The sequence below is a fragment of the Haliotis rufescens genome, unplaced genomic scaffold (assembly GCF_023055435.1).
Source record: "Haliotis rufescens isolate VD_foot unplaced genomic scaffold, xgHalRufe1.0.p SCAF_2, whole genome shotgun sequence".
NCBI classification, from domain to species: Eukaryota; Metazoa; Mollusca; class Gastropoda; order Lepetellida; family Haliotidae; genus Haliotis; species Haliotis rufescens.
In genome coordinates, this window is record NW_025963890.1 from 45,299,747 (window position 1) to 45,324,705 (window position 24,959).

General features: G+C 42.8%; 1 protein-coding gene across 3 annotated transcripts; it reads left to right on the forward strand.

Moving 5' to 3' along the window:
* Positions 1–1,391: 1,391 nt before the first annotated feature.
* Positions 1,392–23,970, forward strand: LOC124142174 (tubulin beta-4B chain). Of its 3 annotated transcripts, none has more exons than XM_046510463.2 (4): positions 1,392–1,548; positions 2,729–2,837; positions 3,587–3,942; positions 4,213–5,257. In XM_046510463.2, the coding sequence occupies exons 1-4, from the start codon at positions 1,492–1,494 to the stop codon at positions 5,029–5,031; spliced, it is 1,341 nt and encodes a 446-aa protein (XP_046366419.1). In that variant the 5' UTR covers positions 1,392–1,491; the 3' UTR covers positions 5,032–5,257. The 3 variants fall into 3 exon arrangements, with proteins under 3 accessions (XP_046366419.1, XP_048256005.1, XP_046366420.1); XM_048400048.1 differs by lacking the exons at positions 2,729–2,837; positions 3,587–3,942; positions 4,213–5,257 and adding exons at positions 21,389–21,497; positions 21,996–22,351; positions 22,840–23,970 and having other exon boundaries at positions 1,422–1,548; XM_046510464.2 differs by lacking the exons at positions 1,392–1,548; positions 2,729–2,837; positions 3,587–3,942; positions 4,213–5,257 and adding exons at positions 10,838–11,038; positions 21,389–21,497; positions 21,996–22,351; positions 22,840–23,970.
* The last annotated feature ends 989 nt before the right edge of the window (positions 23,971–24,959 follow it).

Here is a 24,959-nt window from a genome sequence, read left to right on the forward strand (position 1 = left end):
ATTTGTGTGACATTAAAATGAATCATTTGTGTGACATTATACTGAATCATGTGTGTGACATGAACCTAAGTTATTTGTATGACATAAAACTGAATGTATTTGTGAGACATTAAACTGAATTACTTGTGTCACATTAAACTGAATGTATTTGTGTGAAATTAAACTGAATTATAGCTGTTTGTTGTTTAAAGCCGCACTCAGCAATATTCCAGCTATATGACGGTGGTCTGTTAATAATCGAGTCTAGACCAGACAATCTAGTGATTGACATCATGAACATCGATCAACGCAATTGAGATCGATTACATTCATCGATTACTGTCCATCTTTCTGGGAACGCCAGTATGTATATAAATAAAAGCGACAAAACCCTTTCTATGCCCATAAGAAATCTCTACCAAAAAGGATTCCGACTATATCAGGAGCATATGTTTATGAATCACTATCAAATATCAATAATACCAGGTGTTCGCAAAATGATTAGCTTATCCTGTCCCACTGATGGTACCCATCACAAACACACGCAAGGGCAAGTCAATTGTTCACCTAAAAACACAGAAACATGGTACAAGTCAAGATAGGGAATTGCATCGGACATCATTTTTGTCACTGACGTGTCAAAATAGGAAATGTCCCCAACATGTCTACCATAAAACATTTTGAAAGGTTTACTGAGGCCTTGAATGTTGTAACCTTGATAAAAACAACTTCTGAGCAAGAGTTGTATGACGCTCTTATAATCTTATTTTGACTCCTGGTGATTCACTCATCCGTACATTTGTTGATTGGAATGTTTTGGCTATAAAGCTTATGAACGGATTAACGAAGTTTCAGTCTCCATCGGTATGACAGTATACTGGAAAGGTATAACTTACCCTGATTCATGTTATTACGCGAAATACCGAAATCAACGCCATTCGCTCATTAGTGATGTAATATTTCAATAAGTTCAATAAGAATAAACAAAATCAAAACATCAAACGTGCACCAACACCTTCTTATGAAAGTCATTGTCGAAACACACTGAAACCCAAATGCCAGGGTGAGGGGTTAATAGACAGCGGTGAATCATAGGTAGGGGTTTAATCATAAGTTAAAAATTCGCAATCGTCAGTACTGTTTGTTGTGGTGGGGTGGTGATACGGTGTTTGCCTTAAATTGGGGGGGGGGGGGGGGGGGGGGGGGGGGGGGGGTAGTTGAGGCAGTTGGCATTCATCTCCCGGTCCAACACAGTAAACAAACCGTGTAAATTATACCTTTGCATTGTGCTCCACTGAAGCGTGTAGCCAAATGATCGCTTCACACAAAAGGACCGTATTTATTAGCTCCGTTCTTCTAATAAAGCCCGGAGAAGAGTTAGAAAGTGTTTGTTGTTGGTAACGGAGGGTCTGTGTTCTAGCAACCGCAGTCCCATATTTAAGGACACGCACGGATCTGATCGGCACAGGGATTTTTCTCCTCTCACAAGCCACGACCTCCCACTAAATCACAATGAGGGAAATCGTCCATCTCCAGGCTGGCCAGTGCGGCAACCAGATCGGTGCCAAGGTGAGACGTTGATATATCTCTAATATTCTCTATCACTTTATAGGTTTACTGGTAGAAAACATTTGATTTCATAGGTTTATTGGTAGAAGAACTAAAACCGGATTTGCTCATTGTAGATACGGATTCGTGGATTCTTATTGAGACACGTCATCGTTAAGCTGTGTGGGGAGAACATCGGCTTCATTCATGAGTGTGTTGGATAACAATAACCGTCTCAGATTCTTAGGGACTTGATTTGATCTTTCAGTTTGTAGCAGATTGTTGTGTCATTGCATATATACGTGCACGTCGTTAGGCTTGCGTAGACATCCAGCCGTGATATTCTGTGGTACTACACATTAAGATAATGGGGTCAGTCATGCCTATTTGCTGTTTCGTGAATAAAGTGGAAATCATAATCTGTTTCTTGAATAAAGTGGTTATCATAATCTGTTTCTTGAATAAAGTGGTAATCATAATCGGTTTTATGGATAAAGTGGCAGTTACAATCTATTTGAAATACGTTTCCTGTCACTATCATTTTGTACGGATTATAGGGGCGGTCGGGTAGCCTAGTGATTAAAGCGTTCGCTCGTCACGCCGGAGACCCGGGTTCCATTCCCGACATAGGTATAATGTGTGAAGCCCATTTATGGTGTCCCCCGCCGTGATATTGCTGGAATATTGCTAAAAGCGGCGTAAAACCATACTCACTCACTTGTACGGATTATAGACAATGAGTATAATAGGTCCCGACCCGATGTGTATTTGTGGGACGGGAAGCTACATGTTGGACGGGAGGGGTATACATGTATGTTGGACAGGAGGGGAGGGCGGGGTGTGCTCGTTGCGCGGTCGCCAGTGGTAACGCGTAAATAATACCGGTGTCTCATTGTGAACATTGTCCCAACATACAATCAGTGGCGGTGATACACAATCATTGGTGTACGAGACTCAGTGTAAGATTGCTTGCAACAATCAGCACCGCGCTGGACATCGATCACTGTTATCCGATATTAGTTTCTGGTCTGTCCAAACTGCCGTGCACAATAGTCGGATTGACGTTATGTCGTTAATTTCCAATTCCCATTAAGATATCCTATGTCAAGAAATGGTTTGCAACACTTGATGTTGTGATCGATATTGATTTTCACGACCCTACGTATTCCATTTATCTTATTTTAAAAAAATTATTATCCAGTTCTGGGAGGTGATCTCTGACGAGCACGGCATCGACCCCACCGGCACCTACCACGGGGACTCCGACCTCCAGTTGGAGAGAATCAACGTCTACTACAACGAAGCCACAGGTAAATGCCATTACCTGGCCATTATAAAAGGGCGATTGTCAGGGGAAATACGCTAGAGTCGGAAAGCGCACGTAAAATCTCCAATGTAAGTAAGTAAGGCTACTATAAGTGGCTTTGAATCTGGGCTACTGTGTGGCATGCATATTCCGGGCTACTAACAGTGATGTACTCTCGAGTGGTCTCGAGTCAGGGCTATTTTAAGGGGTCTCGAGTAGGTCTACTTTAAGTAATATTGTGTCAGATTACTTTAAGTGGTCTCGAGTTCGGGCGACTTTAAGTGGTCCCGAGTCAGAGAGGTTTCAAGTGGTCTCGAGTCAGAGTTGGTTTAAGTGGTCTCAAGTAGGTCTACTGTAGGTGATATTGTGACAGATAACTCTTTTAAATGATCTCGAGTCGGGGCTAAGTGAAGTGGCCAAGAGTCACGGCTACTAATAGTGGTGCAGTGTATTATATACTACTATGAGAGATGTAACGTCAGGGCTACTGTACGTTGTAGACAGCAAAGGCAACTCTCCTTTCAATGTACCTTCAACAACGGAATATCACATCACGTTGGACGTTATTTTATTACTGCTTATCGGTGTTCTCATGATGCTGATGCTATTTCCCTTTATTGTGAATTAATTGCTGGATAAAGCTGCACCATATCTCTAATAATGATGATGATGACGACGACAATAATAATAATGATGATGATGATGATGATGATGATGATGATGATGATAATAATAATGTTCATCGTTTTCCAGGTGGAAAGTATGTTCCCCGTGCCGTCCTGGTCGACCTGGAGCCCGGAACAATGGACTCTGTCCGGTCTGGACCTTTTGGTCAGATCTTCCGTCCAGACAACTTCGTCTTCGGCCAGAGCGGCGCCGGCAACAACTGGGCCAAGGGTCACTACACAGAGGGCGCCGAGCTCGTCGACTCCGTCCTCGATGTTGTCCGCAAAGAAGCCGAGAGCTGTGACTGTCTTCAGGGCTTCCAACTGACCCACTCCCTTGGTGGCGGCACTGGGTCCGGCATGGGTACTCTCCTCATCAGCAAGATCAGGGAGGAGTACCCCGACAGGATCATGAACACCTTCTCCGTTGTACCATCCCCCAAGGTACCATTATCCTGATATGTACATGAGATGCTTGTGCTGCATACATGTTAATAAATCCATAACATTATTATAACATTCTATTTTAAAACACAATTATATCCATTAGATTCAAACATAGCCGTATGAGTATATAGGCAGTAATAATATTATGCAATCTATACTATTCTACCTTGAATAATATCTCCAATGCTTTATCAATGATAACCTTTATAAGGTATAAACATTTTATGTAGCTTGTTTTAACCACATGCCTATATCAAATCCTTTCAGGTGTCTGACACCGTGGTGGAGCCCTACAACGCCACCCTCTCCGTCCACCAGCTGGTGGAGAACACAGACGAGACTTACTGCATTGACAACGAGGCTCTCTACGACATCTGCTTCAGAACCCTGAAGCTGACCACTCCAACCTACGGTGACCTCAACCATCTGGTGTCAGCCACCATGTCCGGAGTGACCACCTGCCTGAGGTTCCCTGGTCAGCTGAACGCTGATCTGCGTAAACTGGCTGTCAACATGGTGCCCTTCCCCCGTCTTCACTTCTTCATGCCCGGCTTCGCCCCCCTCACCTCCAGAGGAAGCCAGCAGTACCGTGCACTCACCGTGCCCGAGCTCACCCAGCAGATGTTCGATGCCAAGAACATGATGGCTGCCTGTGATCCCCGTCACGGTCGCTACCTGACAGTGGCTGCCATGTTCCGTGGTCGTATGTCCATGAAGGAGGTTGATGAACAGATGCTCAACGTCCAGAACAAGAACAGCAGCTACTTCGTTGAATGGATCCCCAACAACGTGAAGACCGCCGTCTGCGACATCCCACCACGTGGTCTCAAGATGTCCGCCACCTTCATCGGCAACAGCACCGCCATCCAGGAGCTGTTCAAGAGAGTCTCCGAGCAGTTCACAGCTATGTTCAGACGCAAGGCTTTCCTCCATTGGTACACTGGCGAGGGCATGGACGAGATGGAGTTCACCGAGGCCGAGTCCAACATGAACGACTTGGTGTCGGAGTACCAGCAGTACCAGGATGCCACCGCCGAGGAAGAGGGCGAGTTCGACGAGGAGGAGGAAGAGCAAGAGGCTGCCTAAATGGAAACCCGATAGTGATATCACAGACAAAAAATTCCACCTGGTAGTTTTCTGCATGTTTTCAACAGCACTTCAGAACAGGAATCTTTGATAGCTATCAATATTGGAAACTGTCAATATTTACCTTTGTTATTGATTTACCAACTGATATTTGTTACGGTACGGACTCTTCCTTTGAAGCCATTGTCAAAACCACTTTTTGTCATTAAAGCTGAATTGATGCAGATTGTGAGTTGTTTTACAATGAGGTGAGGTGAGGTGAAATTGATTTTAACGTCGCGTCCAAGATTATTGCTCTTATATAGAGACGTGCATGCACGTGTGTCTTCTTGTACTAGTACGGACTGATGCCGATTTATAGAGCTAGCTCACTGAGATACCATGCCGCAGTTTAACATGAATACCCCACTCAGGCACAGTATACTGACTCCGAGACGACCAGTCCTTGTTTAAGCCCCTTAATGCCGAGCGCAAGACAGGGTAACAACAAGTACCATATTTTAACGTCTGTTGGTATAACGCGGCCGGGGATCGAACCCCGAACCTTCCGCTCTCCGGGCGGACGCTCTACCACTGGACCACGGAGGCGGTCTATTTTACAATGCAATGGGCACAGATGAGACCATGTTTATAATTGAGTTTCTTAGCGTAGGGTCACAAACTATTGTGTTGTCCTGCTGAATGTTTTGATCAGGGTCAGGAGAGGGAGGATATATATTTCATGCGAAAGACTTTTTTTCTCTTTTATAAATAATAAGTCATGACATGATGAAAAACCATTACTCGCGTTCATATGTGTCCAGCTCGTGAGCATTATTTAGTCTTGTCCAGACTCGATTATTCACAGACCGCCGTCATATTATTGGAATATTACTGAGTGCGGCGCTAAACAACAATCACACATACAAAATGAGAAAAGGGAGCTTTGTCCTCAACACAAACATCAACATCCTTGCAAGCCGAATAATTTTATGATACAATATCAATATAAATTCTATTCAGAATGTAGTTGCCTCAGCCTATAATTCTCAGTACAAGCCGTTTATGTGATACATAATAGTACATTATTGTAATTGTCATTACAAATGCGTATAAACACAATACAGCATACTGCTAACCTCTCGACAGTTACCTGTCCTGATCACGAGTGATTAAATTACCCTTACAAATTCAAGTGGCTTAAGGGGGCGCGGGTGGCCCAGTCGTCTAAGGCGCACGATTCGCTGTGCAGAGTTGCGTCCCTTGCGTCCCACGCCAGAAACCTATGATTTTGGGTTCGAATCCCAGTTCGCCCTTATTATGTTTCTAGGTTTGTCAGCACCATACACGTGATCGTGGGTTTCACCGATGTGGTAAATGTTTGAGACCTGCATCACTTCGGGCTTTCCTCCAACATTAAGGTGAAACGCCGCGATATAACTGGAATACTGTTAAAAGCGGCGTTAAACCAAACTCACTCACTCACGCAAGTGGCTTAAAGTGATATGCTGTGTTTGAAACAGCATTCGTAAATATAAAACAAATTGATCCTCAGTAAATACATTCAAATTTATCTATCCAATTCTTTCTTTCGATAAAACTGAAATATAAGAAATCTCCTACTTTCCAAGCTTCCCTTTCTCTGTTACACTTGTTTAATACAGTATTGATACATAAGTAAATGTTAGATAGCTGTAGATATTGCTCTCTGTAACTGTTAGACATTGGGCAAACAAAAAGAACATTTTTTTCATCTTCCACAAAAAGATGTCTGCTGTGGAATGACAGTAACGACAAAGTAGCTCATCTCTTGTAATATTTTCCCACCTGCCCGTCTCTACGTGTCAATTATGACTCCTTAACTGAATCTATTAAGTATTGTTTTAATTTATATAGGAGGGATAAGTTAATGATTATCACGAATATTAATTTTACATTTCCTAAGGCGCACATCTTTGTCTCGTTGATGAAAAAAATAGAGAGAAACGATTTGACACAGCCAACACCTCGAGCAAACCAGGCGTTTTTCATGTAAGTCACTGCTGGTGGCAAACGTCCAAATTCTCCCAACACTTCCTCATTACTAGTTTTGCTTCCAACACTGACAATTTGTCAACAAAAATCAAAATTACCCCGCTCAACATTCTCTGTGTACTGAAATCCCAAAATTCAACTCAATAGGTTAAAGTAGGTACCAGCATCTTGTGAAATAAAAGAGGGGCATTTCAAAATCTATTCTAATATTTGAGGATAAATCTTAAAAGGCAAAATGATGCTTTTCTGATGCTTTTGAAATGCTGATTCAAATACTATTATTATATGTATCCAACCCAAAGAAAATTTGTACAGTTAATGAACAGCAAAAAAAGCCACATTCTTAGAAATATTAAGACTTGCAGTCAGTTTGTTTATAAGATATTTGAAAGAAGGGTGATATATTGAATCTTAATAACACTAAAATGTGTACATCTATTCAGATACAATATACAAGTCGTGTCCACGACGAATATTCCTACAACACAATGTCATTGTACAATTAGCCACATGGCCACATATGCGAAATAAATCTGTCTGTCTGAAAAACTAAAACAAAAGTGAATGAGAGTGGAATATAACTTCGAATTGAGGGTAATGTTAATAAAAACTTATCCTGATGATCATATCATCTTTCTGTGTATATACGTCCCGTGTTTGTTTGTTTGTTGTTTAACGCCGCACCCAGCAAAATTCCAGCTATATGACGGCGGTCTGTAAATAATCGAGTCTGCACCAGACAACCCACTGATTGACATCATGAGCATCGATCCACGCAATTGGGACACGATGACATGCAGCAACCAAGTCAGCGAGCCTGACCACCCGATCCCGTTAGTCACCTCTTACGACAAGCATAGTCGCCTTTTACGGCAAGCATGGGTTGCTGAAGACATGTTCTATCCAGGATCTTCACGGGTCTCTACCATACACGTGCCAGACCAAAAGACGACGAGAGAGCGTACCCCTTTTTAGTACGTAGTTATGAAGCTATCATTCATTCTGAATCGTGGCGAAACTTAAAATGACTGCAGCGTTAAACCAAAAAACAAACCAAACAAAATGTATGCTAGATACCCCCATGGATTTGACATCGATGTGCTGTAGATCTAGACCTTACGAGTTTGTACTGCTAACAACACACTCTTGTTTCAATTGTTTACTGCCTGTGCCGCTAGTTGGGCAGTGCGCCTGTAAAATCCTTGATGTTGTACTGTATTCACTTGCAATTCATGGTTGAAAACGACATTTCGGTCTGTTTCAGTAAGTGAGTTGGTGAGTGACTGAGTTTGGATTAACGCCGCTTTGAACAGTATTTCGGTGTTATCCTGGTGTAGCACATGGGAGGAAATCCCGAAGTGTTTGTTTGTTTGTTTGTTTGCTTGTTTATTGTTTAACGCCACACTCTTCAATATTCTAGCTATATGACGTCGGTCTGTAAATAATCGAGTCTGGACCAGACAATCCAGTGATTGTCATCATGAGCATCGATCCACGCAATTGGGATAAATGTTAGAGGCAGTAAAATTGTCTGAGAGGGAGTATTTTTTTATGTTTTATGAGTGCGGCATTAAACACCAAACACCCAACCAACAACATTTGGTTTTCAACCCCCTCCTTCCCCTTTGGATCCGCCTATGAGATATAAGCTAGCAAGTTGATGATTGAACAGTTTCACGACTCAAAGTGACGCAGGTTGTTTTCAGTATGGCCAATATGTTTTCCTTTCCGGTGGATGGGAAAACGACAAATGGAGGTCATATACGGAAACCAAATATGTAACATGACGCTCAAACATACTCCGTGAAAGGGTACAAAGGTCAACCACTCGACCTATATCCGTCACTATTTCCGCCTGACTGACACCATGCTTACACCAGAGACCTACGTTCAGTTTCATGATATACTAGTTGAGTGAGAACTATCCGCGGGTCTTCTCATCACTCACACATGCAATAATCTGACAAAGTCAGTTTGTCTTTCATGCTTCAGAAGTTGGTAGATCCCCCGCACGGGCAAAATGTACAGATATTTTGCGATGCAATCTGTTGTATTGGAGGTTTCTCATTTCCGCATCCTTTTATAAACCTTGCTAGATCGTGGGTTCGAATCCCGCTTCTCCTCGATTGTTTCTAGGTTTGTTTGCCCCATAGTGGTATTTAAACGTCTAAGACCGGAATCAGTTCAGGCTTTCCTCCACCACCAAGCTGACACGTCGTGATATGATACTCTTCAAAGAAACTGTAACTCACAGACAACAGCCCCCCTCGAAACAATGATAATCCTTGTCTGGACCCACGTGCTTTCAGCGTTCATTATTTAATATCTGTGATACCAGGTATAAGACCTTTCTTGTCAGAAATACGTGTCCTTCAAACATATACAGTATATATTGTGTCAATAAGATTAATCGGCGCAATCTCTCTCTCTCTCTCTCTCTCTCTCTCTCTCTCTCTCTCTCTCTCTCTCTCTCTCTCTCTCTCTCTCTCTCTCTCTCTCCGGCAGTGTCAACACCTGCATCATTCTGGCATTGACTGAGTGAGTGAATTTGGTTTAACGCCGCTTTTAACAGTATTGCAGTTATATCACGGCGTGTCAGCTTAATGTGGGAGGAAAGCCCAAAGTGATGCAGGTCTCAGACGTTTACCACTTCGGGACACTTCGGTGAAACCAACTAGCACGGGTATGGTGCTGACAAACCTAGAAACATAATTAGGGCAAACCGGGATTCGAACCCCCAATCATGGGTTTCTGGCGTGCCCATGGGACGCAAATCTGCACGGCGAATCGCGGCGCCTTCGACGACTGGGCCGCCCGTGCCCCGTCATTGTGGCATTGTGTATGGTGTGGAAAGGTTATCACATTATGAATCTTTGAACAGGCAGATAAATAGTACGTGGATTATACAAAATGCATGATTTTCTATTTTTTTTAAAAATGAAATGGAGTTGGTAATTTTAAAAGAAACTCATCGTCTTCGAGGGGTGGTCGGGTAGCCTCGTGGTTAAAGCGTTCGCTCGTCCCGCCGAAGACGCGGGTTCTATTCCCAACATAGGTACAATTTGTGAAGCCCATTTCTGGTGTCCCCCGCCGTGATATTGCTGGAATATTGCTAAAAGCGGTGTAAAATCAAACTCACTCACTCACTCAGTCATCGTCTTCGATGCGATCTTCTTCTCATCACGGTTAATTTTCGTGTTGCACGTGCGAAATTAGTCAGGCTCGGGGCGAGCCTACTTCTGTATGTTGTACTCATCACGATCAATTTTCGTGTGGCACGTGCGAGATTAGTTAGGCTCGGGGCGAGCCTACTTCTGTATGATGGATAAACTCAACAGTTTACTGCAGCTTTGACTTGCTTCATTCATCACATAATATTGTTTTCAGTTCATGAGCAAGATACTGTTCCACCGTGATAAGCTGTATTTTGCAGTGACGTGCCAATGTACCAGTTTACATGCATCATCCAGCTGTACTTGTGACACTGCATGTAAACATGCGCTTGTTGGAAACCTTCAGCAAGTCTAGCTGCAACGATCTCTTAAAGTTCGTGTTAACGTCAAACCATCAAGTAGCGTTAACTCTCCTCAAATGGCCACAGTAAATCAAAAACACCGCTGGCAATTTAATATATAATTGGACCATTATCAGTTAAGTATGACCTGACGCACGTGTTCTGTTGACCCCACGCGCTTTAAATAGCGAGCTGAAGGAGACTATGCAAGTCTGTCAGATCTGCGCTGGAGCACGCCAGCTTCCCTGATACCCCGGGCCCAGACACCTCACTATGACTCAGACGGAGACAGCTTGCCTCGTTTCCCAGTCGTGACGTCATTCTAGCTCGTGAGACAGGCCTCGCGTCAACCGCTGCAGGTGCCCCGTCAGGTTGTTTACTTACCGCCCTTCTGTTGTCTTGTCATCATCATCTCTTTTAAGCATGAGGGAAATTGTCCATCTTCAAACTGGCCAGTGTGGAAACCAGATCGGCGCAAAGGTAAGTGCCAACATGGTAACCGTCCATAATTACCCATCGTGTGATACAGACATCATGCACTACAGTCTACGAGTAATACCATCGTATATGTCTTTCAATTAACATTGATAAACCGATATTCTTCATTTAAGAACATTTATTTCGATTTCCTTGTGACAGGCTATTATTGATATTAATATAAACTACTTATATATGTATGAAGTTTCATAAATGGGTTCGTTGTACAAGCTAGTCTGACAGCTATATGGTGATGTGTCATTCTGATTAACCTCCTCCATATTGAATGAATATTCCACACATAGATATATACACATACTACGCCAAAAAGTGAGTCATTGGTTTAAGGGGATGGTTTGGTGCGATTGTTCTGTATTTGTGTTGTAAACATGTTACCGGTGTATAAAATGGCAGTATAGAACCCTGGTGGCTGACGTGTCACGTTTCCGCTAGCTACCAAGCGGCGTGATGGGAGGAAACCCGAATTCTATTTTCTCCTGCTTGATCCGCCATGATGATATACACAGCTGTATGCCTCTCAGCAAGCAGCCCAAGACTCCAGCTCATGTGGCGTGACCGTCGCCCGTCGAGTCGCTCAACCATGGATGATGATGATGAATCACAAACAGGCATAATGTTAATAATGACTCGGCTGCTTGGGGACAAATCGCTTAGCTGCTTCAGGGGATGTTCATGGTATGGTATGTCAGTGAACATTGACTGTATTGCACAGTAACATATGTGCAGACATACGTTGGTGCATCTCATTCGCTGCATCGCTTTTACACAGTACCGCAAGACTTGTTATGCAAGTGTATATAGATCAATGTGGCGATATATTAAACGTGTTCCGTGTTACATGTGACCAGTTTTATGCCATTTATCCCATAGCTGGAGTCCATAAGTATTTAATTGAGTAGGGGTTCAGTGAACAATGTTCGTGTGAAAAGGTTTAGGATTTCAAGAGAGGGGGTGAGAGAGTGCATGTTGAGAAACGGCTTACGAAGCATCCATTCGATTTGTAGGGTTGGTGGGGAGATAATTTGTTGAAAATGTGCCAGAATATGATTAGTTTGTTGGCAGTGGTGAATACAATTAATAGTTTGTTTTGTGGAAAATACCTAAACGTATCACTGACAAGTGACGTGTGGTATATAGCGGTTGTAGCTGATCACTGACAAGTGACGTGGGATGTATTGGGTTCTTCACTTATCACTGACAAGTTATGTGGGGCCGTAGCTAATCACTGACAAGTGACGTGTGATTTTGAGGTGTATCTAATCACTGGCAAGTGACGTGTGATTTTGAGGTGTTGTAGCTAATCACTGGCAAGTGACGTGTGGTATATTGGGGTTGAAGCTAATCACTGACAAGTGACGTGGGATGTATTGGGGTTGTAGCTGATCACTGACAAGTGACGTGTGGTATATTGGGGTTGTAGCTAATCACTGACAAGTGACGTGTGGTATATAGTGGTTGTAGCTAATCACTGTCAAGTGACGTGTGGTATATTGGGGTTGTAGCTGATCACTTACAAGTGACGTGTGGTATATTGGGGTTGTAGCTGATCACTGACAAGTGGCGTGTGTTATATTGGGGTTGTAGCTGATCACTTACAAGTCGCATGTGGTATATTGGGGTTGTAGCTGATCACTTACGAGTGGCGTGTGATTTATAGGGTTGGTCCTAGTTACTGACAAGTGGCGTGTGATATATAGGGTTGGTGCTAATTACTGACAAGTGACGTGTGGTATATTGGGGTTGTAGCTGATTACTGACAAGTGACGTGTGGTATATTGGGGTTGTAGCTGATCACTGACAAGTGACGTGTGGTATATAGTGATTGTAGCTGATCACTTACAAGTGGCGTGTGGTATATTGGGGTTGTAGCTGATCACTGACAAATGGCGTGTAGTATTTAGGGGTTGTAGCTGATCACTGACGAATGGCGTGTGGTATATAGGAGTTGTAGCTGATCACTGACAAGTGATGTGTGATATATAGGGGTTGTAGCTGATCACTGACAAGTGGCGTGTGGTATATAGCGTTGGTGCTAATTACTGACAAGTGACGTGTGGTATTTTGGGGTTGTAGCTGATCACTGACAAGTGGCGTGTGATATTTAGGGGTTGTAGGTTATCACTGACAAGTGGCGAGTGATATTTAGGGGTTGTAGCTAATTACTGACAAGTGACGTGTGGTATATTGGGGTTGTAGCTGATTACTGACAAGTGACGTGTGGTATATTGGGGTTGTAGCTGATCACTGACAAGTGACGTGTGGTATATAGTGATTATAGCTGATCACTTACAAGTGACGTGTGGTATATTGGGGTTGTAGCTGATCACTGACAAATGGCGTGTAGTATTTAGGGGTTGTAGCTGATCACTGACGAATGGCGTGTGGTATATAGGAGTTGTAGCTGATCACTGACAAGTGATGTGTGATATATAGGGGTTGTAGCTGATCACTGACAAGTGGCGTGTGGTATATAGCGTTGGTGCTAATTACTGACAAGTGACGTGTGGTATTTTGGGGTTGTAGCTGATCACTGACAAGTGGCGTGTGATATTTAGGGGTTGTAGCTAATCACTGACAAGTGGCGTGTGGTATTTTGGGGTTGTAGCTGATCACTGACAAGTGGCGTGTGGTATTTAGGGGTTGGTGCTAATCACTGACAAGTGACGCGTGATATTTAGGGGTTGTTGCTAATCATTGACAAGTGACGTGTGGTATGTAGGGGTTGTAGCTCATCACTGTCAAGTGACGTGTGGTGTGTAGGGGTTGTAGCTAATCACTGACAAGTGACGTGTGGTATGTAGGCGGTTGTAGCTAATCACTGACAAGTGACGTGTGGTATGTAGGGGATGTAGCTGACTCCTAGAGTATCGTGGATGCGTCTATTTAGTGATCAGTCTAAAAGAACACCGTTGACCGGTAATCGTATCTGACATCAGTTGTATCTCTTTTTTGCTTGTTTTTTCTAGACCTGACAATCCAGTGATTGGCATCATGTAGTATTTAGGGGTTGTAGCTGATCACTGACGAATGGCGTGTGGTATATAGGAGTTGTAGCTGATCACTGACAAGTGATGTGTAGTATTTAGGGGTTGTAGCTGATCACTGACGAATGGCATGTGGTATATAGGAGTTGTAGCTGATCACTGACAAGTGATGTGTGATATATAGGGGTTGTAGCTGATCACTGACAAGTGGCGTGTGGTATATAGCGTTGGTGCTAATTACTGACAAGTGACGTGTGGTATTTTGGGGTTGTAGCTGATCACTGACAAGTGGCGTGTGATATTTAGGGGTTGTAGGTTATCACTGACAAGTGGCGAGTGATATTTAGGGGTTGTAGCTAATTACTGACAAGTGACGTGTGGTATATTGGGGTTGTAGCTGATTACTGACAAGTGACGTGTGGTATATTGAGGTTGTAGCTGATCACTGACAAGTGACGTGTGGTATATAGTGATTGTAGCTGATCACTTACAAGTGGCGTGTGGTATATTGGGGTTGTAGCTGATCACTGACAAATGGCGTGTAGTATTTAGGGGTTGTAGCTGATCACTGACGAATGGCGTGTGGTATATAGGAGTTGTAGCTGATCACTGACAAGTGATGTGTGATATATAGGGGTTGTAGCTGATCACTGACAAGTGGCGTGTGGTATATAGCGTTGGTGCTAATTACTGACAAGTGACGTGTGGTATTTTGGGGTTGTAGCTGATCACTGACAAGTGGCGTGTGATATTTAGGGGTTGTAGGTTATCACTGACAAGTGGCGAGTGATATTTAGGGGTTGTAGCTAATTACTGACAAGTGACGTGTGGTATTTAGGGGTTGTAGCTGATCACTGACAAGTGGCGTGTGATATATAGGGGTTGTAGCTGATCACTGACAAGTGGCGTGTGGTATATAGGGTTGGTGCTAATCACTGACAAGTGACGCGTGATATTTAGGTGTTGTTGCTAATCATTGACAAGTGACGTGTGGTATGTAGGGGTTGTAGCTAATCACTCTCAAGTGACGTGTGGTGTGTAGGGGTTGTAGCCAATCACTGACAAGTGACGTGTGGTATGTAGGGGTTGTAGCTCATCACTGTCAAGTGACGTGTGGTGTGTAGGGGTTGTAGCTAATCACTGACAAGTGACGTGTGGTATGTAGGCGGTTGTAGCTAATCACTGACAAGTGACGTGTGGTATGTAGGGGATGTAGCTGACTCCTAAAGTATCGTGGATGCGTCTATTTAGTGATCAGTCTAAAAGAACACCGTTGACTGGTAATCGTATCTGACATCAGTTGTATCTCTTTTTTGTTTGTTTTTTCTAGACCAGACAATCCAGTGATTGGCATCATGTAGTATTTAGGGGTTGTAGCTGATCACTGACGAATGGCGTGTGGTATATAGGAGTTGTAGCTGATCACTGACAAGTGATGTGTAGTATTTAGGGGTTGTAGCTGATCACTGACGAATGGCGTGTGGTATATAGGAGTTGTAGCTGATCACTGACAAGTGATGTGTGATATATAGGGGTTGTAGCTGATCACTGACAAGTGGCGTGTGGTATATAGCGTTGGTGCTAATTACTGACAAGTGACGTGTGGTATTTTGGGGTTGTAGCTGATCACTGACAAGTGGCGTGTGATATTTAGGGGTTGTAGGTTATCACTGACAAGTGGCGAGTGATATTTAGGGGTTGTAGCTAATTACTGACAAGTGACGTGTGGTATTTAGGAGTTGTAGCTGATCACTGACAAGTGGCGTGTGATATATAGGGGTTGTAGCTGATCACTGACAAGTGGCGTGTGGTATATAGGGTTGGTGCTAATCACTGACAAGTGACGCGTGATATTTAGGGGTTGTAGCTAATCACTGTCAAGTGACGTGTGGTGTGTAGGGGTTGTAGCTAATCACTGACAAGTGACGTGTGGTATGTAGGGGTTGTAGCTAATCACTGACAAGTGACGTGTGGTGTGTAGGGGTTGTAGCTAATCACTGACAAGTGACGTGTGGTATGTGGGGGATGTAGCTGACTCCTAAAGTATCGTGGATGCGTCTATTTAGTGATCAGTCTAAAAGAACACCGTTGACTGGTAATCGTATCTGACATCAGTTGTATCTCTATTTTGTTTGTTTTTTCTAGACCAGACAATCCAGTGATTGGCATCATGAATATCGATCAAAGCAATAAGGATACGATCACATACATCAACCAAATCAGTGAGCCTGACAAACTGATCTTACCACAAACATGGGTTGCTGGAGATTAATTTTAACCCGGATCTTCACGGATCTCAGTTGCAGGCCTACCAATGAAAACCAACAAAGAGCAATCAAACTTTGGAATGTGTATAAACTTCAAAAAGAAACAGCCACACAAATTACAAACAAGACACAATCATCCTAACGTTTCCATTGTAATGATTCGAACCCGACACAATGGAGGCCACAACAAACCGGGTGCGTGTGTTGCGGTCTGCGTGATTGCCTGTCTGGTTCCATTGAGAAGGCAGGATTTAATAAGTACGATGCAAACTTTATTGAGATTGTCACTTGTTTGTAATTTGTGTGAGTATTTCTATTTAAAGTGTGTACATATTCCATATTTCGGTTGCTGTCTTCTGGTTTGCGCGGCGGTCGGGTAGCTTAGTGGTTACAGCGCTCGCTCGTCACGCCGTAGAGCCGCGTTCGTTTACCGACATAGGTACAATGTGTGAAGCCCATTTCTGGTGTCCCCCGCTGTGATATTGCTGGAATATTGCTAAAAGCGGCGTAAAACCATACTCACTCACTCACACTGCTGGTTTGCATTGGCAGGTCTGTCAGAGTTGTATCTGGTCACATATGTACATACATGCTACAGTTTAAGTTAAGCATGTAAAATATTATCCAGTTACCTCTCGTGAGTGTGTCAACGTGGATACCATTGATCGACGTTGCTCCATGTAGGAGTGCACTCTACATGCACTGATCAGTGACTCACTGTCTCATGATGCATTGGGGGTGCGGCTGTTTCGGACTAATGATCTTGTATTGGGGGTGCGGCTGCACATGTTTACCGACTATGATGTTGTATCGGGGGTTCGGTTAATCACATACTCATTATGTATGTTATATCAGGGATGCAGTTAATCACTAACTCATTATCTAGTTGCATCGGGGGTGCAGCTAATCACATACTCATTATGTATGTTATATCAGGGATGCAGTTAATTACTTACACATTATGTATGTTATATCAGGGATGCAGTTAATTACTTACACATTATGTATGTTATATCAGGGATGCAGTTAATTACTTACACATTATGTATGTTATATCAGGGATGCAGTTAATTACTTACACATTATGTATGTTATATCAGGGATGCAGTTAATTACTTACACATTATGTATGTTGTATCGGGGGTGCGGTTAATCAGTTAAGCATTATGTATGTTGTATCGGGGGTGCAGCTAATCACTTACTAATTATGTATGTTGTATCGGGGGTGCAGCTTATCACATACTCATTATGTATGTTATATCAGGGATGCAGTTAATTACTTACACATTATGTATGTTATATCAGGGATGCAGTTAATTACTTACACATTATGTATGTTGTATCGGGGTGCGGTTAATCAGTTAAGCATTATGTATGTTGTATCGGGGGTGCAGCTAATCACTTACTAATTATGTATGTTGTATCGGGGGTGCAGTTAATCACTTACTAATTATGTATGTTGTATCGGGGGTGCAGCTAATCACTTACTAATTATGTATGTTATATCAGGGATGCAGTTAATCACTTACTAATTATGTATGTTGTATCGGGGATGCAGCTAATCACATACTCATTATGTATGTTATATCAGGGATGCAGTTAATCACTTAAGCAGTATGTATGTTGTATCGGGGGTGCAGCTAATCACTTAAGCATTATGTATGTTGTATCGGGGGTGCAGTTAATCACTTACTCATTACGTATGTTGTATCGGGGGTGCGGTTAATCACTTACACATTATGTATGTTGTATCGGGGGTGCAGCTAATCACTTACTAATTATGTATGTTGTATCGGGGGTGCGGTTAATCACTTACTCATTATGTATGTTGTATCGGGGGTGCGGTAAATCACATACACATTATGTATGTTGTATCGGGGGTGCAGCTAATCACTTACTCATTATGAATGTTATATCAGGGATGCAGTTAATCACTTACTCATTATGTATGTTGTATCGGGGGTTCAGCTAATCACTTACTAATTATGTATGTTGTATCGGGGGTGCAGTTAATCACTTACTAATTATGTATGTTGTATCGGGGGTGCAGCTAATCACTTACTAATTATGTATGTTGTATCGGGGGTGCAGCTAATCACTTACTAATTATGTATGTTGTATCGGGGTACGGTAAATCACATACATATTATGTATGTTGTATCGGGGGTGCAGCTAATCACTTACTCATCATGTATGTTATATCAGGGATGCAGTTAATCACTTACTCATTATGTATGTTGTATCGGGGGTTCAGCTAATCACTTACTAATTATGTATGTTGTATCGGGGGTGCAGTTAATCACTTACTAATTATGTATGTTGTATCGGGGGTGCAGCTAATCACTTACTAATTATGTATGTTGTATCGGGGGTGCAGCTAATCACTTACTAATTATGTATGTTGTATCGGGGGTACGGTAAATCACATACATATTATGTATGTTGTATCGGGGGTGCAGCTAATCATTTACTCATTATGTATGTTGTATCGGGGGTGCAGTTAATCACTTACTAATTATGTATGTTGTATCGGGGGTGCAGCTAATCGCTTACTCATTATCTATGTTGTATCGGGGGTGCGGTAAATCACATACACATTATGTATGTTGTATCGGGAGTGCAGCTAATCACTTACTCATTATGTATGTTGTATCGGGAGTGCAGCTAATCACTTACTCATTATGTATGTTGTATCGGGGGTGCGGTTAATCACTTACACATTATGTATGTTGTATCGGGGGTGCGGTTAATCACCTACTCATTATGTATGTTGTATCAGGGGTGCGGTAAATCACATACACATTATGTATGTTGTATCGGGGGTGCAGCTAATCACTAACACATTATGTATGTTGTATCGGGGGTGCGGTTAATCACTTACATAGTATGTATGTTGTATCGGGGGTGCGGTAAATCACATACACATTATGTATGTTGTATCGGGGGTGCAGCTAATCACTTACTCATTATGTATGTTATATCAGGGATGCAGTTAATCACTTACTAATTATGTATGTTGTATCGGGGGTTCAGCTAATCACTTACTAATTATGTATGTTGTATCGGGGGTGCGGTTAATCACTTACTAATTATGTATGTTGTATCGGGGGTGCAGTTAATCACTTACTAATTATGTATGTTGTATCGGGGGTGCGGTTAATCACTTACTAATTATGTATGTTGTATCGGGGGTGCAGTTAATCACTTACTAATTATGTATGTTGTATCGGGGGTGCAGCTAATCGCTTACTCATTATGTATGTTGTATCGGGGGTGCGGTTAATCACTTACTAATTATGTATGTTGTATCGGGGGTGCAGTTAATCACTTACTAATTATGTATGTTGTATCGGGGGTGCAGCTAATCGCTTACTCATTATGTATGTTGTATCGGGGGTGCGGTTAATCACTTACTAATTATGTATGTTGTATCGGGGGTGCAGTTAATCACTTACTAATTATGTATGTTGTATCGGGGGTGCAGCTAATCGCTTACTCATTATGTATGTTGTATCGGGGGTGCGGTTAATCACTTACTAATTATGTATGTTGTATCGGGGGTGCAGTTAATCACTTACTAATTATGTATGTTGTATCGGGGGTGCAGCTAATCGCTTACTCATTATGTATGTTGTATCGGGGGTGCGGTTAATCACTTACTAATTATGTATGTTGTATCGGGGGTGCAGCTAATCACTTACTAATTATGTATGTTGTATCGGGGGTGCGGTTAATCACTTACTAATTATGTATGTTGTATCGGGGGTGCAGTTAATCACTTACTAATTATGTATGTTGTATCGGGGGTGCAGCTAATCGCTTACTCATTATGTATGTTGTATCGGGGGTGCGGTAAATCACATACACATTATGTATGTTGTATCGGGAGTGCAGCTAATCACTTACTCATTATGTATGTTGTATCGGGGGTGCGGTAAATCACATGCACATAATGTATGTTGTATCGGGGGTGCGGTTAATCACTTACACATTATGTATGTTGTATCTGGGGTGCGGTTAATCACTTACTCATTATGTATGTTGTATGGGGGGTGCGGTAAATCACATATACATTATGTATGTTGTATCGGGGGTGCAGCTATTCACTTACTCATTATGTATGTTGTATCGGGGGTGCGGTAAATCACATGCACATTATGTATGTTGTATCGGGGGTGCGGTTAATCACTTACACATTATGTATGTTGTATCGGGGGTGCGGTTAATCACCTACTCATTATGTATGTTGTATCAGGGGTGCGGTAAATCACATACACATTATGTATGTTGTATCGGGGGTGCAGCTAATCACTAACACATTATGTATGTTGTATCGGGGGTGCGGCTAATCACTTACACATTATGTATGTTGTATCGGGGGTGCGGTTAATCACTTACATAGTATGTATGTTGTATCGGGGGTGCGGTTAATCACTTACACATTATGTATGTTGTATCGGGGGTGCGGTTAATCACTTACTCATTATCTATGTTGTATCGGGGTGCGGTTAATCACTTACTCATTATGTATGTTGTATCGGGGTTGCAGTTAATCACTTACTCATTATGTATGTTGTATCGGGGGTGCAGCTAATCACTTACACATTATGTATGTTGTATCGGGGGTGCAGCTAATCACTTACTCATTATGTATGTTGTATCGGGGTTGCAGTTAATCACTTACTCATTATGTATGTTGTATCGGGTGTGCAGCTAATCACTTACACATTATGTATGTTGTATCGGGGGTGCGGTTAATCACTTACACATTATGTATGTTGTATCGGGGGTGCAGTTAATCACTTACACATTATGTATGTTGTATCGGGGGTGCGGTTAATCACTTACTCATTATCTATGTTGTATCGGGGTGCGGTTAATCACTTACTCATTATCTATGTTGTATCGGGGTGCGGTTAATCACTTACTCATTATCTATGTTGTATCGGGGTGCGGTTAATCATTTACTCAGGATGTATGTTGTATCGGGATAGATGCAGCTGTCGGCATGGCAATTCATGAGTGATCGTGCTTTTTAGGCCAAAACATAATAATATATGAAGTTATCTCTTTTCATCCAGTTCTGGGAGGTGATCTCTGACGAGCACGGAATTGACCCCACCGGCACCTACCACGGTGACTCCGACCTCCAGTTGGAGAGAATCAACGTCTACTACAACGAGGCCACAGGTACAAAGCATGCCTTATATACGAGCTTCTGCAAGATTCCTCTTATCAGGTATAGCACGTTGGGTTAATGCAATGATGAGCTCGCTGTGGTTAGTGCACAGACTACTATATGTCTTGTCCTAGGGCTCCAATAACAGGTTTTAGTGCAGGATTATAAAAGTATACAATGAATTATTGTAAAGAAATTTCTTGAATGAATACAACATTATAAGGTTATGAGTTTACGAAAAAAAAGTCCCGTTCATCCAAGACATGTTGCTGATGAAAGCATCTAATTTAGTAAATTTCCGGATTAACGAATAAGTTTAACGGCGTATTATAGTTGTATATCTTAACATTACGTAAGACAGTTCCCATGACTTGCGGTGTTTCACGTCTCATTGCCAAGCTATGCTTCCTGGTGTTCTTGGAAAACTAAAGTTCATTCAATATTTCTACAAAGAAATACTTTATCTATTACCAACATTATCATATGCTATACTATTGATCGTTTTCCAGGTGGAAAATATGTTCCCCGTGCCGTCCTGGTCGACCTGGAGCCCGGAACAATGGACTCTGTCAGGTCTGGACCTTTTGGTCAGATCTTCCGTCCAGACAACTTTGTCTTCGGCCAGAGCGGCGCCGGCAATAACTGGGCCAAGGGTCACTACACAGAGGGCGCCGAGCTCGTCGACTCCGTCCTCGATGTTGTCCGCAAAGAAGCCGAGAGCAGTGATTGCCTTCAGGGCTTCCAACTGACCCACTCCCTTGGTGGCGGCACTGGGTCTGGCATGGGTACTCTCCTCATCAGCAAGATCAGGGAGGAGTACCCCGACAGGATTATGACCACCTTCTCCGTTGTACCATCCCCGAAGGTAACAGTTCTCCCATTTATTGTCTGAGTCATTTGACAGTCTGAACTAATGAGGTGTAGACGTGTTCTTGAAGTTACCACAACAAATGATTTTGCATTATATTTACACACACAAATAATCGTTCATTGAATGTGGGGAAAGATAATTTGTTGTGGATACCCTACCAAAGCTTTTAGAGGAGACAACAAAAGTGTATGTTTTGCGGAAATGTCCGATAAATATATTCGAAGTCCCACATTGCTTAACACCCCACACCAACCAAATATTTGTTATAACGTTACATTTAAAGGTATGTCAATCTTTTTTTGTGTTCACATCCTTCAAAAGACTTCAATTTTGATCAGCTTTTGCGTGTGGCGGGTCTGTAGACCAAATTATTCATGTTGAGAAGTAGTTTTAGTTCCTTACGATCTATTGTCCCGACTGTCAATGTATGTGACAGGGTGACGAACTCGTCCACAGCTGAGACTTATGCTAATCTCTTTCAGGTGTCTGACACCGTGGTGGAGCCCTACAACGCCACCCTCTCCGTCCATCAGCTGGTGGAGAACACTGACGAAACGTTCTGTATAGACAACGAGGCTCTCTACGACATCTGCTTCAGAACCCTGAAGTTGACCACTCCAACCTACGGTGACCTCAACCATCTGGTGTCGGCCACCATGTCCGGAGTGACCACCTGCCTGAGGTTCCCTGGTCAGCTGAACGCTGATCTGCGTAAACTGGCTGTCAACATGGTGCCCTTCCCCCGTCTTCACTTCTTCATGCCCGGCTTCGCCCCTCTCACCTCCAGAGGAAGCCAGCAGTACCGTGCACTCACCGTGCCCGAGCTCACCCAGCAGATGTTCGATTCCAAGAACATGATGGCTGCCTGTGATCCCCGTCACGGTCGCTACCTGACAGTGGCCGCTATTTTCCGTGGCCGCATGTCCATGAAAGAGGTGGATGAACAAATGCTCAACGTTCAGAACAAGAACAGCAGCTACTTCGTTGAATGGATCCCCAGCAACGTCAAGACCGCCGTCTGCGACATCCCACCACGTGGTCTCAAGATGTCCGCCACCTTCATCGGAAACAGCACCGCCATCCAGGAGCTGTTCAAGCGAATCTCTGAGCAGTTCACAGCTATGTTCAGACGCAAGGCTTTCCTCCATTGGTACACTGGCGAGGGCATGGACGAGATGGAGTTCACCGAGGCCGAGTCCAACATGAACGACTTGGTGTCGGAGTACCAGCAGTACCAGGATGCCACCGCCGAGGAAGAGGGCGAGTTCGAGGATGAGGAAGAACACGAACCAGAGTAAAGGACCCTGGCTTTATTCCTTAACTACATCTCTCTCGGTCTTTGCATATCTTGAGTTGGATATGTTCACATTCCATGTTACTGATGTTAGTTGTACAGCGGAAATACGGCCCGTGCTTTGAGATGTCTGATGGCCCTGGCATCACTTCAGCCTTCCATCTTTATATCTTTGGTGTATCAAACGACTGTGAATGCCTTTTCTTTCCATGACGTATTATTTTCATAATCAGACGTGAACATTGATGCTTTTGCACGTTTATGTGATCGCCATAATAAACGCAGTATGCCTGAATAAAATATTCTGATTTGCAAACTTTTTACTTCTCAATTCACTTTTTTTCTTTTTATTTGACTCCAGAGCTCTGATAAGCTGCTTATTTGCGTACAATCAATAACGCATCATTACCCAATTAATTCTGAGTTGTAGAGAGGGCACGGGTGGCCCAGTCGTCTAAGGCGCCGCGATTCGCTGTGCACAGTTGCGTCCCTTGGGCACGCCAGAAACCTCAGATTATTCAGATTTCAGATTAATCAATACTGCTTAGCCGAACACTAACATTACCTTTAATACATAATTTGAATATTTATTGGCAAATTTGAACCCTTTAACTTTTGAAAAACTTTTCTCTAACATTAACCAAACAGCTACAGCCATGAACAGCATAAAAATTATTACACACCTACTCTCTTATGTCAAAGAATAGTTAAAATGAATATCATTACATTGATTGTTTGTTATTTTTTGCCTTATGGACACATTTTTTTTGGTTATAAGTTCAAAAGAAGCATGTGCGATTCGCTGTGCAGAGTTGCATCCCTTGAGCACGCCAAATACCTATGATTATGGGTTCGAATCCCGGTTCGCCCCGATTATGTTTCTAGGTTTGTCAGCACCATACCCGTGCTCGTGGGTTTCACTGAAGTGGTAAACGTCTGAGACCTGCATCACTTCGGGCTTTCCTCCCACATTAAGCTGACACGCCGCGATATAACTGGAGTATTGTTAAAAGCGGCGTTAAACCCAACTCACTCACTGACTTGTAGATGTACAAATACCATGAAACATTTTACAGAAACTAATAGTATAATAACACTTGCCTGTCCGATTATATCTTTACACATCTATATTTACCATCGAATAAAGTCGAGACCTTCATATAAACTGCAGTGAATCATGCACAGAAGGCTACGTCTCTTGGTAGAATTGGTCTTCAGCAACCCATGCTTGTCGTAAGAGTCGATCTATGTGCATAGATCTACGCATTTTGGATAAGATGACCTGCATCAACCAAGTCAGCGAGCCTG